Raw genomic sequence first — 12938 nt, 5'->3', positions numbered from 1 at the left:
CTAGACACCACGGTGCAAATAAGTGATGGTCACATTAACACCACCCTATACCGAAAACCTACCAACCGCTATGCCTACCTTCATGCCTCCAGCTTCCATCCCGGACACACCACGCGATCCATTGTCTACAGCCAAGCACTGAGGTACAACCGCATCTGCTCTAACCCCTCAGACAGAGACCAACACCTACAAAATCTCCACCAAACAGTCTCAAAACTACAGTACCTGCACAAGGAAATAAGGAAACAGATCAACAGAGCCAGACATGTACCCAGAAGCCGCCTACTGCAAGACAAACCCAAGAAAGAAACCAACAGGACTCCACTGGCCATCACGTACAGTCCCCAGCTAAAACCCCTCCAAAGCATCATCGGGGATCTACAACCCATCCTGGACATGATCCCCACACACACAGGCAGGCCTTGGGTGGCAGGCCAGTCCTGCCAGACAACCTGCCAACAACCTGAAGCATATTCTCTCACCAGTAACTGCACACACATACTAAGTCTCTCTCTCAGGAAACCAAATCATGCAAAAAACCTGCCAACTCTGCCCCCACATATCACACCACACCCACCATCACAGGACCTAACCATATCAGCACACCCATCATTCACCCATTCACACCACACCCACCAAATGTAATATATGCCATCATATGCCAGCAATGCCCCCTGCCTATGTACATCGCATCTCTCTAAGAGTCTCTAAAAAAAAGGAAAAATCACAAAAAAGATAATATAATAATGGCTATATAAAAAAAAAAAAAAACCCTCAACACAACACTCCTGGCCACACCACACACTAGCAGATCAAAAAAATGGCAGAAAAAAAAAAAAAAACCAGACTTCAAAAGAAAAGCTGCTGAAAGATCAGAGTCAAATTCAAACACCATCAAATCAGGATCAGACAAAGAAGGAACAGTGAATGACTTCTGCCAACTACAGAACCAGTTTCTCTCCTTTTCTTTTTTCACTACTGCTAGAACAGGGCCTTATCCTCCCTGATTGAACTAACCTCGTTATCTCTAGCTTGCTTCTTGCTTGCATATATATACCTGCCCCTGGAAATTTCCACTACTTGCATCCGACGAAGTGGGTATTCACCCACGAAAGCTCATGCTGCAAAACGTCTGTTAGTCTATAAGGTGCCACAGGATTCTTTGCTGCTTTTACAGATCAAGACTAACACGGCTACTCCTCTGATACTTCCTGCAAGCAGTGGACAAAGTAGGCGGCTGCCAAACACCGTTATAAGGGAGCATTGTGCAACTTTAAATGAGCATGTTCTCTAACTGATCAGCAACGTAACAACATTAACTGGGACTATGTTAAGTGAGGAGTTACTATAGATTTGTATGTCACGGGGTGGTGTTGGGAAAGGATTCTGAAAGAATAATGTGAAAAATAGGAACAAATATTTATTGCAAAATCAAGGCTCTTCCTACCAGATACTGAGTAACAGGGAAAAGTCAATTACACAAAGAAATGCAATAAATATTTTGAAAAAACAATTCCCAGACAAACAATTCCCCCCTGGAAAAGCTTGTGATGTGATGGATGCCGGGCATATTTTATTCAGATCTTTCATATCTCGCCAATGTTTCATGTGTGTGTTTTCCCTTTATATCGCACCATGGCACGGCAGAGAAAAGATCGGTGTCTGACCTATCTCAGCACCGCAGTTTTCCGCTCTCTCTGCCAAGGGCTAACAGCAGGGCACCAGGGAGTAGGCAGTTGGCACACATCATTTATTTAAGGACAAAAACCTTACAGAGAAAAAAGATCAATAAAACAATAACAAGTGGAAAGGCAGACTCTGCTTCCCAGAGGTCCCCCATCAGTCCTATGGAGACCCTGGCAGGTTCTAGTCCTTCCACTCCTTCACAGGGTTTGACCTATCGATTAAAAGTTCATGTCAGTTTGTTGGCTCAAAATGAGAGAGTCTGTTTAAACTCACCCTTTAGACCCCAAAATTTGTTCCCAAGCTCCTGAAGCAGGTAAAATCAACTGGTGCCCCTGTCCCCAGGAGGCAAAGCCTTAAAGGCTGGGAATCTGTGTAATCAACCATAGGAATTTGCATTGATCTTCCCAGATTTCCCAGAAAATCCACCCAATGAGCCGGGAACATACAATTACCTGTAATACACATATTGATACATAGGCCTGTCAATATACTATGGGCCCATGTCATCCAGCCCATCTGAATATAGTAGTCTCTGAAGTTTCTTGGGATCACAGCCATGCATCACCCTCTGGGGGACAGTTTTATGTGGGACAAAAATACACAAAAGTAAGGGAAAACTCTCTCCCCGTTGAAAGAGACCGGCGGGAAAGCGAAGAGCAGCTCCTCGTTGCTGAGGTCATAAAATGACACTTGCCCCAGTTCATAGTCCAGATAGATGCCGATCTCATTGTTGTTATTTTTGAGGGGCACATAGGTGTTGGAAGGTCTGGTGAGCGCCACGCAGAGGTGATGATATTTCTGCAAACCCAAGACTCCCGTGTTGTGTCGAAAGACAATATGTCCCTTCCTCCTCACAGACTCTCTGGCCACACCCACAGTCCAGAACATCCCATCCACCTCCACCTCCCAGTAGTGTCTCCCCGAGGTGAATCCCTCACAGCCCAGCACACAGGGATCAGTGTCAAATCTCTCCGGACGGTCAGGCATCTTCTGACTTGGTTTTCCCCATCTGGCACCTTTCAGGTCCTCAGAGAGGATGAGTTCAGGACCTGCCATGTCCGGATCCAGAGGCACGTTCACTGTATGACAGAGAGAGAATCAGAGCATTAGGGGCTGAGCTCAGCACTGGGGGGAAGTTTGGACAGAATATTCAAGAGGTTAGACATTAGTACAAAATAATCATCTACGACTGGGTGCCCACAATGTCTCCCACAACAAATTCTTTTTCTAGGTGAAAGGTAAGTCTGAAAGTCCACCTCAAACCCTTGGTTGTTAAAAGCCTACCAGGGATGCTGGAGTTATCAATGACCAGTGTGAAAAAACTAGGACATTCGGAGGTGAGGATACGAGCAAGGTACAAGGACATTTTATGCGTGTGTTTTAAAAGCAAGAAACATTGAAAAGATAGGACATTATAAGTGATAGTCATTCAAATAACCTGCACTCTGCCCCTCTAGGTACCCACTCTTCCATCTTTCCCTTCGTCTATCGAGGGTAGCTGGAACAATTTGTACAGTGTGGGTGCTGAGAGCCATTGAACCAAACTGTAAACCCTGTATATGATGGAAACCACTTCAAGCCAGCACCCCTAGTTCCAGCACCTCTGCTTCCATCACTCCTGGTTCTGTAAAATGTGTCCTTTTAGGATCAAGGATACAAGTTCTTAGTCTATAGCCATGGACAGGGTAGAACTGAACACTGCACTGAGAGTGGAGTTAAGAAAATGGGAACAATAAACCATCATGTTAAAAGTTCCTTTCATGCATACACAATTCTGAATGTCAACACACATTATAAATATGCTGCCTTGGCACCCACCAGTTTTGTACACTTGTGATCTAGACGTAGGAGGTGAGTTTACATAGACACACTAGCTCCGTGCACGAGGACCCTGGTGCAACTCTTGGGGCCTAGGATTTTTGTTAACAAGGTGGGATAATTGATGCTCATGTACTGTGACGAATCAGAAATGGACAAACCAGCTCGTCTCCTGTGCACTCCACATGGTCCTAAAGAAGGATTCATGTGACCAGGACTGGCTCTGGCTTTTTTGCCGCCCCAAGCAAAAAAAAAAACAACTTGCGGGGCGGCTGGAGCAGCGAAGCTAAAAAAAACCCTGCGGGGTGGCCAGAGCCAGTGTGCAAACTTTCGGCTAGCGGGACTCCCTGCGCTGCAGATGTGCTCTGGGCAATGGAGTGCGCGCCCCGGCTAGCAGAGGGGAGGAGGAGGGAGCGGGGGGGAGAGAGAGAAGGGGGGCGGCCAGGGCTTCCTTCAGCCAGGGTGCTCACCACTCGGCCCCTCCCGCTGCGCCGCCTGCCGGGAGGGCTCCACACCGCTCCAGTCGGCGGAGAGGGAAGGACGCAGAGCCCTTGCTGCAGACCTGGTACCAGCTGGGGCAGATGGAGTGCGCAGCCTACTCCCAGCAGGGCACTCCCCTCCACCACGCTGCTGCCCCCTACAGGGCGGCCAGAGTGGTGAACAACAACAACAACAAAAAGAATAAAAAAGAGCGGCCGTGCCACCCTAGGATCGGATAGACGCCGCCCCTTAGAATCTGCCGCCCCAAGCATGAGCTTGCTTGGCTGGTGCCTGGAAACGGCCCTGAATGTGACCCAACCATTTTAGATTTTAGCATCCCCATCCTTAGAGGTTTTTAAGAACAGGTCAGAGGATGCCTGTCAAGAATGGTCTAACTATTCTCAGTCCTGCTTCAGCGAGGGCAGGTGATGGACTAGATGACATCTTAATGTCCTTTCCAGCCCCACATTTTTATGAGTCTATAAGCAATTCTTTGTGGTAACTGATGAGTAGAGCTGGACAGGAAATGAAAATTTTACCCTGTAAAGCTTTTGTTGGAGGTTGGGGTGGGGGAGTTTATATCTATGCATAAAACTGACAGTTGCCAAAAACCTGAAAACATCTTGGGGTTCGATTTTCCAATAATAAAATAAAACAAAACCAATGAAAGCGATGTTTGGGTATGTCAATTTCCATTTAGTTGAAAAGACATTTTCTCACCTTCCCTCCGCCCCCAAAAACCAAAATCACTGATAATTGTTAACCAACTGAAATTCTGAAAAGAAACTTAAAGTTACAAGACACCCAAATATTTCCTAGTGTGGATGGATAAAGTTATTGCAGAGTCTTTCAGACAGTGGGGGCAGAGTTAAGTTTGTCATCAGTGACCTTACCTGAGAAATTCCTTGCTTTCACATGCTGGGTATTTTTGCAATGTAATTCTTAAAATGTCCTGCCTGAATGCCTGCAGTGTTGTAGCAGTGTCAGTCCCAGGATATTAGAGAGACAAGGTGGGTGAGGGATTATCTTTTACCTGCAGAAGAGCTCTGTGTAGCTTGAAAGCATGTCTGTCCCACCAACAGAAGTTGGTCCAATAAAAAATATCACCTCCCCCACTTGTCTCTGCCTTAATGTATTTATTTAAACAATATTGTATCTTTGTGTTTCTTGGCTCCTTCATCCTGAATTTCCTAGTTGCTAATGAGTGCTGGTTTTTTAAATCCCAATGTTCCTGCAAAGTGCTGATTTGTCTGTTGGGGTGGGGGGAGGAGCTGATCAGCGGGGCCCACCAGTGGGTGCTGAGCACCCACTATTTTTTTCCATGGGGCTTGGGTGCTCCAGCCCCAGAGCACCCACGGAGTCAGCACCTATGGGCCCGACACCCCATTGGGAAGCTCAGCAGAAGCTCCAGTGGCTGGGGAAAGTGAATTGCACGCTGATGAAATTTCGGAGCGGGGGTTTGTGTGTCTTACCTTTGAATTGCTTCAGAGTTTGGGGGTGGAGGGAGAACTCCGGCGTCCTCTGCCTCGGTTCAGGAGAAAGAGCCATCGCAGCCCGTACCTTCCCCTCCTCACGCCTAGAGCAGTTAAAACACCAACCACACATTTATTACTCTTCACCTGATTGCTCAGTTCAAGTGGCAGCAAAACATCAAGGGGCCCGTTTGTGCCTGGACCTGGCATGGGTCTGCAAGTGCTTTCGAGGTTGGGGGAGTGATGGCGAAAGACCCACAATGGGAGCAGTATGGAGCAGTGGAAAGAGCACGGGACTGGGAACCAGGACACCCGGCTTTAGCTCCCTGTGTTCTGCAGCACACATGCTGGGTGACTAAAAGGCAGGTGACTTCCCCTCCCACCTTCTGTCTGGCTTGCCTGGAGCGTACATTCTCCAGGGCAGGGACTGTCTCTTTGTGCGTATGCGGTGGGGTCCTGATCTCAGCTGGGGGTACAGGTACCATGGTAATATAAATGCTAGAGACTCTTTTCGCTGCCATTCCCACACAGGGACTAGGCAAAATGTCCAGCCCTGGTCCCTTCTGACAGCTGCTTATTCCCTGTCTTATAGCTTTTCAGCCCTTTGGGTGACTATTTTAAAACTTTTCTCTGCAACCATGAGAGCTAGAAATTGCCTTAAAAAAAAAGAGAAGTGGCTGAGACTTTAATGTAATCACATGACTCCAGGAAATGGAGCTTTAAGGAAACAAACAAAAAAAAACCACCATAAAATATCACCACCCAGACGTGTAACCTTGGAGATGTGTCTTTCAGCCCAAGCCCAAGCCCCTTACCTGCATTGTGAAGTATGAGGGGAAGTGAGAAGGAGCCACGGACCTGCTCAATATGTCTCTGGCATCCTATAAGTGAGAGGGAGAGAAAAGGGAGTTCAGCTCCACATGACACATACTAGGGACTCCTCCTGCTCCAGAAGCAGCTCATTTTTTTGGTCACTACTCCTTATTTATGAACTTTAGGAAGTCAAATCACCCAGGGAACAGAAACAAAACCATGTGATTTTGGAATCCAATCACAAGGCACCAGCAGCAAATAATGAACATTGTATATGCATAGTAGTAGCCTGTGTCTGAGCAATCCGTACCCCACCTGCAAACTAAAGGCCCAGGTGCATGCTCAAACCTGAGTTTCAGAGTCACTTACAAATTTGTGCCTGCAACTAGAGGTGCAGGAATTGACAAGCTGAGCTGGGACCTTGGTCAAAATGTGTCTCACAGAGATAAATGCATAGGCACCACGCCCTCCTCCAGGAAGCTGGCTCCGGTCACTTGGAACTGCACTGAGATCTGGTGTGATACATGGATCCAGGCAGAGACACCCGTGCCTGCTGATAGTGTGTGTGCGGGGGGTGGGCAGAGTGAGGGCACCGAGCTTCAGCAGTGTTACTGAGCATGCTCAGTCCATGTGCGCACGATCAGTACAATCCAAGCCGCAAATCTGGGATGGGGCTTTTGACTCCACATTCCCCCACCCTCTATGCCTTGCCTCTGGATCCGGAGGCTAAAATGAATTCACACAACCCTTTAGTCAAAGACCTAGCAGACAACTAATCTAGAAAACAAAGATTAAACAAGATCCAAATAACTGGAAGTTAAAAGCTGGACAAATTCAGATCAGAAACACGGTGTTAGTTTTTAAACATGAGGGTAATTAGTCATGGGAACAATTTACCAAGAGTGGCGGTGGATTCTCCGCCACTGGCAATTTTAAAATCAAGACGGGATTTTTTTTTTCTTCTGAAAATTATGCTCTAGCTCAGGGGTAGGCAACCTATGGCACGTGTGCCGAAGGCGGCACACGAGCTGATTTTCAGCGGCACTCACACTGCCCTGGCCACTGGTCCGGGGGGCTCTGCATTTTAATTTAATTTTACATGAAGCTTCTTAAACATTTTAAAAACCTTATTTACTTTACATACAACAATAGTTTAGTTATATATTATAGACTTATAGAAAGAGACCTTCTGAAAATGTTAAAATGTATGACTGGCACGCGAAACCTTAAATTAGAGTGAATAAATGAAGACTCGGCACAGCACTTCTGAAAGGTTGCCAACCCCTGCTCCAGCTCAACCAGGAATTATTTCAGGGAAGTTCTATGGCCTCTTTACCAGAGGTCAGACTTGCTGATCACAAGAATCTGGGGGTAGCCGTGTTCGTCTGTATCCACAAAAACAACCAGGAGTCCGGTGGCACCTTAAAGACGAACAGATTTATTTGGGCATAAGCTTTCGTGGGTAAAAATAGGGTTACATTTCTAGATGTTGAATAATTCAACCTGCTCTATGTTAATGATGGCTCAAAAATAGCAGAGATGTTGGGTTCCTTCCCCAGCAAAGAAACAGAAGCAGTTGGAGCAGTGAGCATGGAAGTAAAAATACCTCTGGATAAAGAACGGCCAAAAGGCTATATGGGAAATATGAGGATATAAAAAACAACCAAGGCAGATAGCAGGAGCCCAAAAGGCATCGTTCCTATCGTAGTCAAGAGGAGACTGGCTATTGACTGCAAAAGAGACAAGATCGGTTTGAAGGGAACTGAACAACAAACACTGCATAATGCAGAGTGTTTCTAAATTCTGGGCTGCTAGGGAGACATCCGGAGCTGGTTGTTTTTTAATCAGTGAAAGAGTGATCCTAGCAATTACCATCCCATTGTTGGTGGCACCAGGCATGACCCAGTGTTGACAGAGGGGTGGAAAATGACAGTGCCAATGAAGGCTCCCTGTATTAGGCCTCTGCTTGGCCGAACCGCGTCCATGTTTAGACTTTAATTAACTCCACAGGCTAGATGGAAAGAATGGAATGTGTAGCAACTAGTTATCAGTACCAGGAGGCAATTATACAGCCTGCTTGCACCTGGCTAAAGGGAGTGAAACAGAATGACCGGTCAAGAAAAGTTACTAACGAGATAATATGTTTTTTGCCAAGTATGATCTAACCTGTTTAGAGTAATTGCTGCTTCATAATGTATTTGCTGTATGGGAACTGAAAAGGAGGGAGAAGAGGGGGGGGAGGGGGGAGCTGGGCATTGGGGGTAATAGACATGCTTAGCTAAGATCATGTATAAAGACAGAGAGCTGCTTGTCTGGGGTGTGCCTGATCTGAGGTGTGTTCCTCCAAGCATCCTGCGCTTTGAGATCTCAAATAAACCTTTTTTTGCTTCTCCACCCTGGTGTGTCTAATTGGAGCAAGGCACTCCGGGCAACGAATCACTGTTGCTGTAGCCTCAGGCCTCTTTGTGCCGGCAACACCATCATTCTAGCTCTGATAAGATAAACGATGCAGCAGATATTTAGAGACGTGTTTTAAAATGTCTTGCAGCTGATCCCCCATTTCGTTACTTGATTTGCTACTGGTGGTTTTTATTCTAATATGTTTCACTCACTAGCCATTTCCTACCTTGCACTGCTCAGCGGCTGTCTCTGTGGAAGCTGTAACATGGTTTCTTGGTGTGCCGTGCAGATCGCAGAGGTGAGTCTTTGGCCCCTCTTCAGACAACAACGCAAATTCCTCCTGGTGTTTCCCACACACCCACTCTGCTTCTGGATCTTTGGCCCGTTGCAGAATGAATGGTCTGCCCAGTTCTACAACACTCCCCTGGGTTTCTCTGCACAGAGGAGAGATGTATCTAGGTGATTCTTCCAAGTACTGGCTAATGCAGGTGCAGCAAATGTTCTCTCTCCAGCCACGACCACTGGACCTTATAAGCAAGTCACAAGGATTGTGCAAGCAGCCTCCTATTGGAGAGTTTTGGCTGGATTCTCAGAAGCCACTGCTCCTACTGTGTAAAAGAGAGAAGATCAGCGGCAATCTCCTCATCACAGACATGACCTGAGTCTTACCCAGCAACCGGCTGTTTCTTTCCCTGGAAGCGTTTTCTGTGTGTTGTTTTGGTGTTTGCTTCTGGGTTTTCTTTAGGTTGCAACATGTAATTTTGTCCGCAGGCCAGAGCCTGGGAGGCTCGGCAGAGAAACGAATGAAAAGTGGATCTGAAGAGCCAAATCTTCCTTTGCTGTAACTCAGTGGTTCTCAAGCGTATCTCTGGAGGGACACAGGGATCTTCAAGGGGGCACATCAACTCATCTAGAGATCTGCCTAGTTTTACAACAGGCTGCATAAAAAGCACCAGCGAAGTCAGTACAGACTAACATTTCAGACAGACACTGACGTGTTTATACGGCTCTACAGACTATACGCTGAAATGGAAGCATAATATTTACATTCCAATTGCTTTATTTTATAATTCTATGGTAAAGATGAGAAAGGCAGCAATTGTTCAGTATTAGTGGCTGTGACATTTTTGTATTTTTATGTCTGATTTTGTAAGCAAGTCGTTTTTCAGTGAGGTGAAACTTGGGGTACAAACAAGACAAATCAGACGCCTAAAATGGGCACAGTCATCTGGAAAGGTTGAGAGCCGCTGCTGTAACTCCTCTGAAATTAACGAAGATCCACTAGGGACAGAGGCAATGCATGGAGGGGGAAATGGAGGGTCACATGCCCCCCCCCTACAGATTTGCTGCTTGGCTTGTACTGAGCATGCTCAGTAACACTGCTGAAGCCAACTGCCCTCACACTGTCCCTCCCCCACCCCCCGACTATTGGCAGGCACAGGTTGTCTCGGATTTATTAATCTTAACCCAAGGGTATGTCTACACTGCAGCTGGAGGTTTCATTTCCAGCTCGCGCAGACATACCCCCGCTAGCTCTGATTAAGCTCGCAGGCTAAAAATAGCAATGGTAGCCCAGGTGGCAGGATAGGAAGCCAGCCACGGTACTTACCCAGGGTTTCAGGTGGGGTTGTACTTGAGACGAGAGCCCATCCTGCTGCCCACACGTCTGTTTCTAGGACACTAGCTCAGTCAGCGCCAGCGTGGGTACTCCTCTATGCAGAGACAAGCCCAGGGGATAGAGTGAGGGCAGCTGGCTTCAGCAGTGTTACTGAGTATGCTCAGTCTGTGTGGACATGCTCAGTACAAGGCAAGCAAATCGGGGGAGGGGGGGCTCCTGACCCTGCATGCCCCCCAACGCATCGCCTCTGCCTGTATGAGCTGGAAATTACACCTCCAGCTCCAGTGTAGACACATCCTAGAGCGGCACAGACATTTGTCACTGATTCCTTCCCCCCCACCACCACACACACCCCACCTCCCAAAGAAAACAAAATATCTTTTTGATGAAACAGAAAAATTTGGATTCCATTGATATTTGTTTGGGGAGGGGGCTGAGAGGGGGAGAGATATTTAAAAATTGAAAACCCAAAATGCTTCTATTTTTCTGACCATTGAAAATGAAGGCCTGCTCTGTGTGGGTTTTCTACTGACCTGACTACATTGCTTAGGGGTGCGATTTGTCTTATTGGGGTTGCTACAGCAAGACAACCCCTAGCGTGGATGTTGTTGTACCAGCAGAAAGGTGCCTTATATGAGGGCTAGTCTTCATGCACAGCGCTACCAATGCAGCTGCTCAGCTGTAGCGCTTTAGTAACAGTGCTCCTGTCGGCGTAGTTAATCCATCTCCGCGAGAGGCGGCAGGTGTGTCGACCAGAGACGCTCTCCCAATGACATAGTGGTGTCTACATGGGGGGATAGGTCAGTATAAATACGTCGCTCGGGGTGTGGATTTTTCACACCCCTGATTGACATAGTTATTCTGATATAGTTCTGTGGTATAGATCTGGCCTTCATATAGATTATTCCTCTTCCAGTATGGGAATAAGTTGTGCTGGTATAATGTGAATGCTAACTTTCTCTGGTGTAGACTAACTTGTAGATGACTCCCTGCTACCCTCTACTCCCAGGGACCAATAGAAATGGAGAGAGGTTCTTTTAAAAATTCCCCTTCCCTGCTGTTCTCTGAGGTGCGGGCGCTGTTAGCTAAAGGGATTTTTCCTTGGGGAGAAGAATATTTTTCAAAATTATTATTATTTATTATTTTTATATTGGATAAAGTGCTGCTTGGATTTCTAGCCCTGCGGTTGATTCATGTACCTGGGTCTTTCCACAACCTGTATCAGGAATGTGATCTTATAGTGGAATGTCTTTTTCACTTTCCTGTTCCTAGGAACAGGCTGAGCTTTTAACAAATTGGTGTTTCCCTCCCTGTTACCATCCAAAGGCTGTAGAGATTCACTCATCTGGGGGCTGTAAACTAATGGGTCAAATCCTGCTCTTGTTTACACCTGTGTAAATCCAGAGTGACTCCTGATTCCAGTGGAGTTACTCCAGTGTTTTGTCAATGTAAATGAGATCAGAAGGTGGCCCAAATCTTCCCTTCTGCCAGGAAAGGTGTGTGTGTGTGGGGGGGGAGAATTGGCAATGGCTGGGCAGTCCAGAGGGAGATTGGGCCATTGTTCAATGAAATATTATTTAAATTCCCACTCCGTCGCACCCTCACTTCAGCCTGCTGGGACTTTCCCCTCTCCCCAGCTCTGGTCAGACTGGAATTGTTGGAGTGGCTTAGGGGAGTTGGGCGCCTGCCTCCCATGGCTTAGCCTCCTTAAAGGCCTTGGGAAATTCCAGTCTTAATCATCCCATCCTCCCCATTCCTGCCAGCCTCTCAGCAGCGTCCCTCTCCCCGACTCCAGACAGCACCCCACCCCAAGCCAGCTGCCTCACTTGAATTCCAGCCAGCCACCTTCCTTCCAGGCCTTTTGCCCCCATGTCAGTCAGCCAGGAGTCCCAGGCAGCCAGGCCCTTCACCCCTATGTTGGCCTGGTACCCCAACAGCTGGATCCCGCACCCCATCTTCTGTCCAGCCCCGCCCCTTCCCCAGCTGGGCCCATCACCCCCACTCTTTGGCCAGCAACTGGGAACCATGGGGCAAGGGGAAGGTGGTGAGGGGAAGGAGGGAGGGGTGACATCTGATGAGGCACCTGGCTGCGACCGGGGGAAGCGAACTGGGATCGGATGTACCATGGGGTGTGGGCATGGTGGTGAGGGGTCTGTGTGAAGAAGGGACTTGGGTGGGGGAGTGGAGTTTGGGAATGGGGAAGAAGCAAGGACCCAAAGGAGAAAGTGGAGCTGGAAATGGGAAAGGGGGAAAGCTGAGCACTTGTATTCGTAGGGCCTTGTGAAACTTATCTGGCTGCAGGACCCACGGGGTGGATTCTCTGGCCTGTGTAATGCAGAAAGCTGATGAGACAACACGATCTAATGGTTCCTTCAGCCTCTAAAATCTACTAATCTATGTTGTGAACAAGGCAGGGCACAAAACTGCTCTCAAAACTTTTTTCCCCTCTGTGGCAGATTTGGGTTTTCTTCTAAAGAAAATTGTTGACAAGAAGGGTCTGCTCGCCTCGGAAGTTGCTTACTGGGAAACCAACCCCCTGAATACGTTCAGTTGAAGTTGAAAATGTTCAGTGGAAAACCAAACGTTGAGGGGCTTTTCAGCTGCTGAAACTTTTTTGGTTTTGGATGAAAAGTCAAACTTTTGCTCAGAAC

The 12938-nt window shown here is 47.4% G+C and overlaps 1 protein-coding gene across 2 annotated transcripts; it reads right to left on the bottom strand.

Annotated features, from left to right (window-relative positions):
* Nucleotides 1-1481: 1481 nt before the first annotated feature.
* Nucleotides 1482-9195, bottom strand: LOC120382917 (butyrophilin subfamily 1 member A1-like). Of its 2 annotated transcripts, XR_005588269.1 has the most exons (5): nt 8896-9195; nt 6272-6337; nt 5457-5560; nt 2139-2765; nt 1483-1897 (listed from the first exon to the last, which is right to left on the bottom strand). XR_005588269.1 is itself a non-coding variant. In XM_039500399.1 (4 exons), the coding sequence occupies exons 3-4, from the start codon at nt 5530-5532 to the stop codon at nt 2248-2250; spliced, it is 594 nt and encodes a 197-aa protein (XP_039356333.1). In that variant the 5' UTR covers nt 5533-5560; nt 6272-6337; nt 8896-9195; the 3' UTR covers nt 1482-2247. The 2 variants fall into 2 exon arrangements, 1 of the variants encoding a protein (XP_039356333.1); XM_039500399.1 differs by having other exon boundaries at nt 1482-2765.
* Nucleotides 9196-12938: the final 3743 nt, after the last annotated feature.

Source organism: Mauremys reevesii, linkage group 15, assembly GCF_016161935.1.
Source record: "Mauremys reevesii isolate NIE-2019 linkage group 15, ASM1616193v1, whole genome shotgun sequence".
Classification (NCBI taxonomy): Eukaryota; Metazoa; Chordata; order Testudines; family Geoemydidae; genus Mauremys; species Mauremys reevesii.
Note: the sequence above shows the minus strand (reverse complement) of the source record. Positions and strands in the feature narration are given on the sequence as shown.

Coding starts and splice junctions, on each gene's coding strand:
- LOC120382917 (XM_039500399.1), bottom strand. CDS start 5,532: ATGGCTCTTTCTCCTGAACCGAGGCAGAGGACGCCGGAGTTCTCCCTC. Junction 2,766..5,456: donor AACTCTGAAGCAATTCAAAG/GTAAGACACACA, acceptor TCTGTCATACAG/TGAACGTGCCTCTGGATCCG.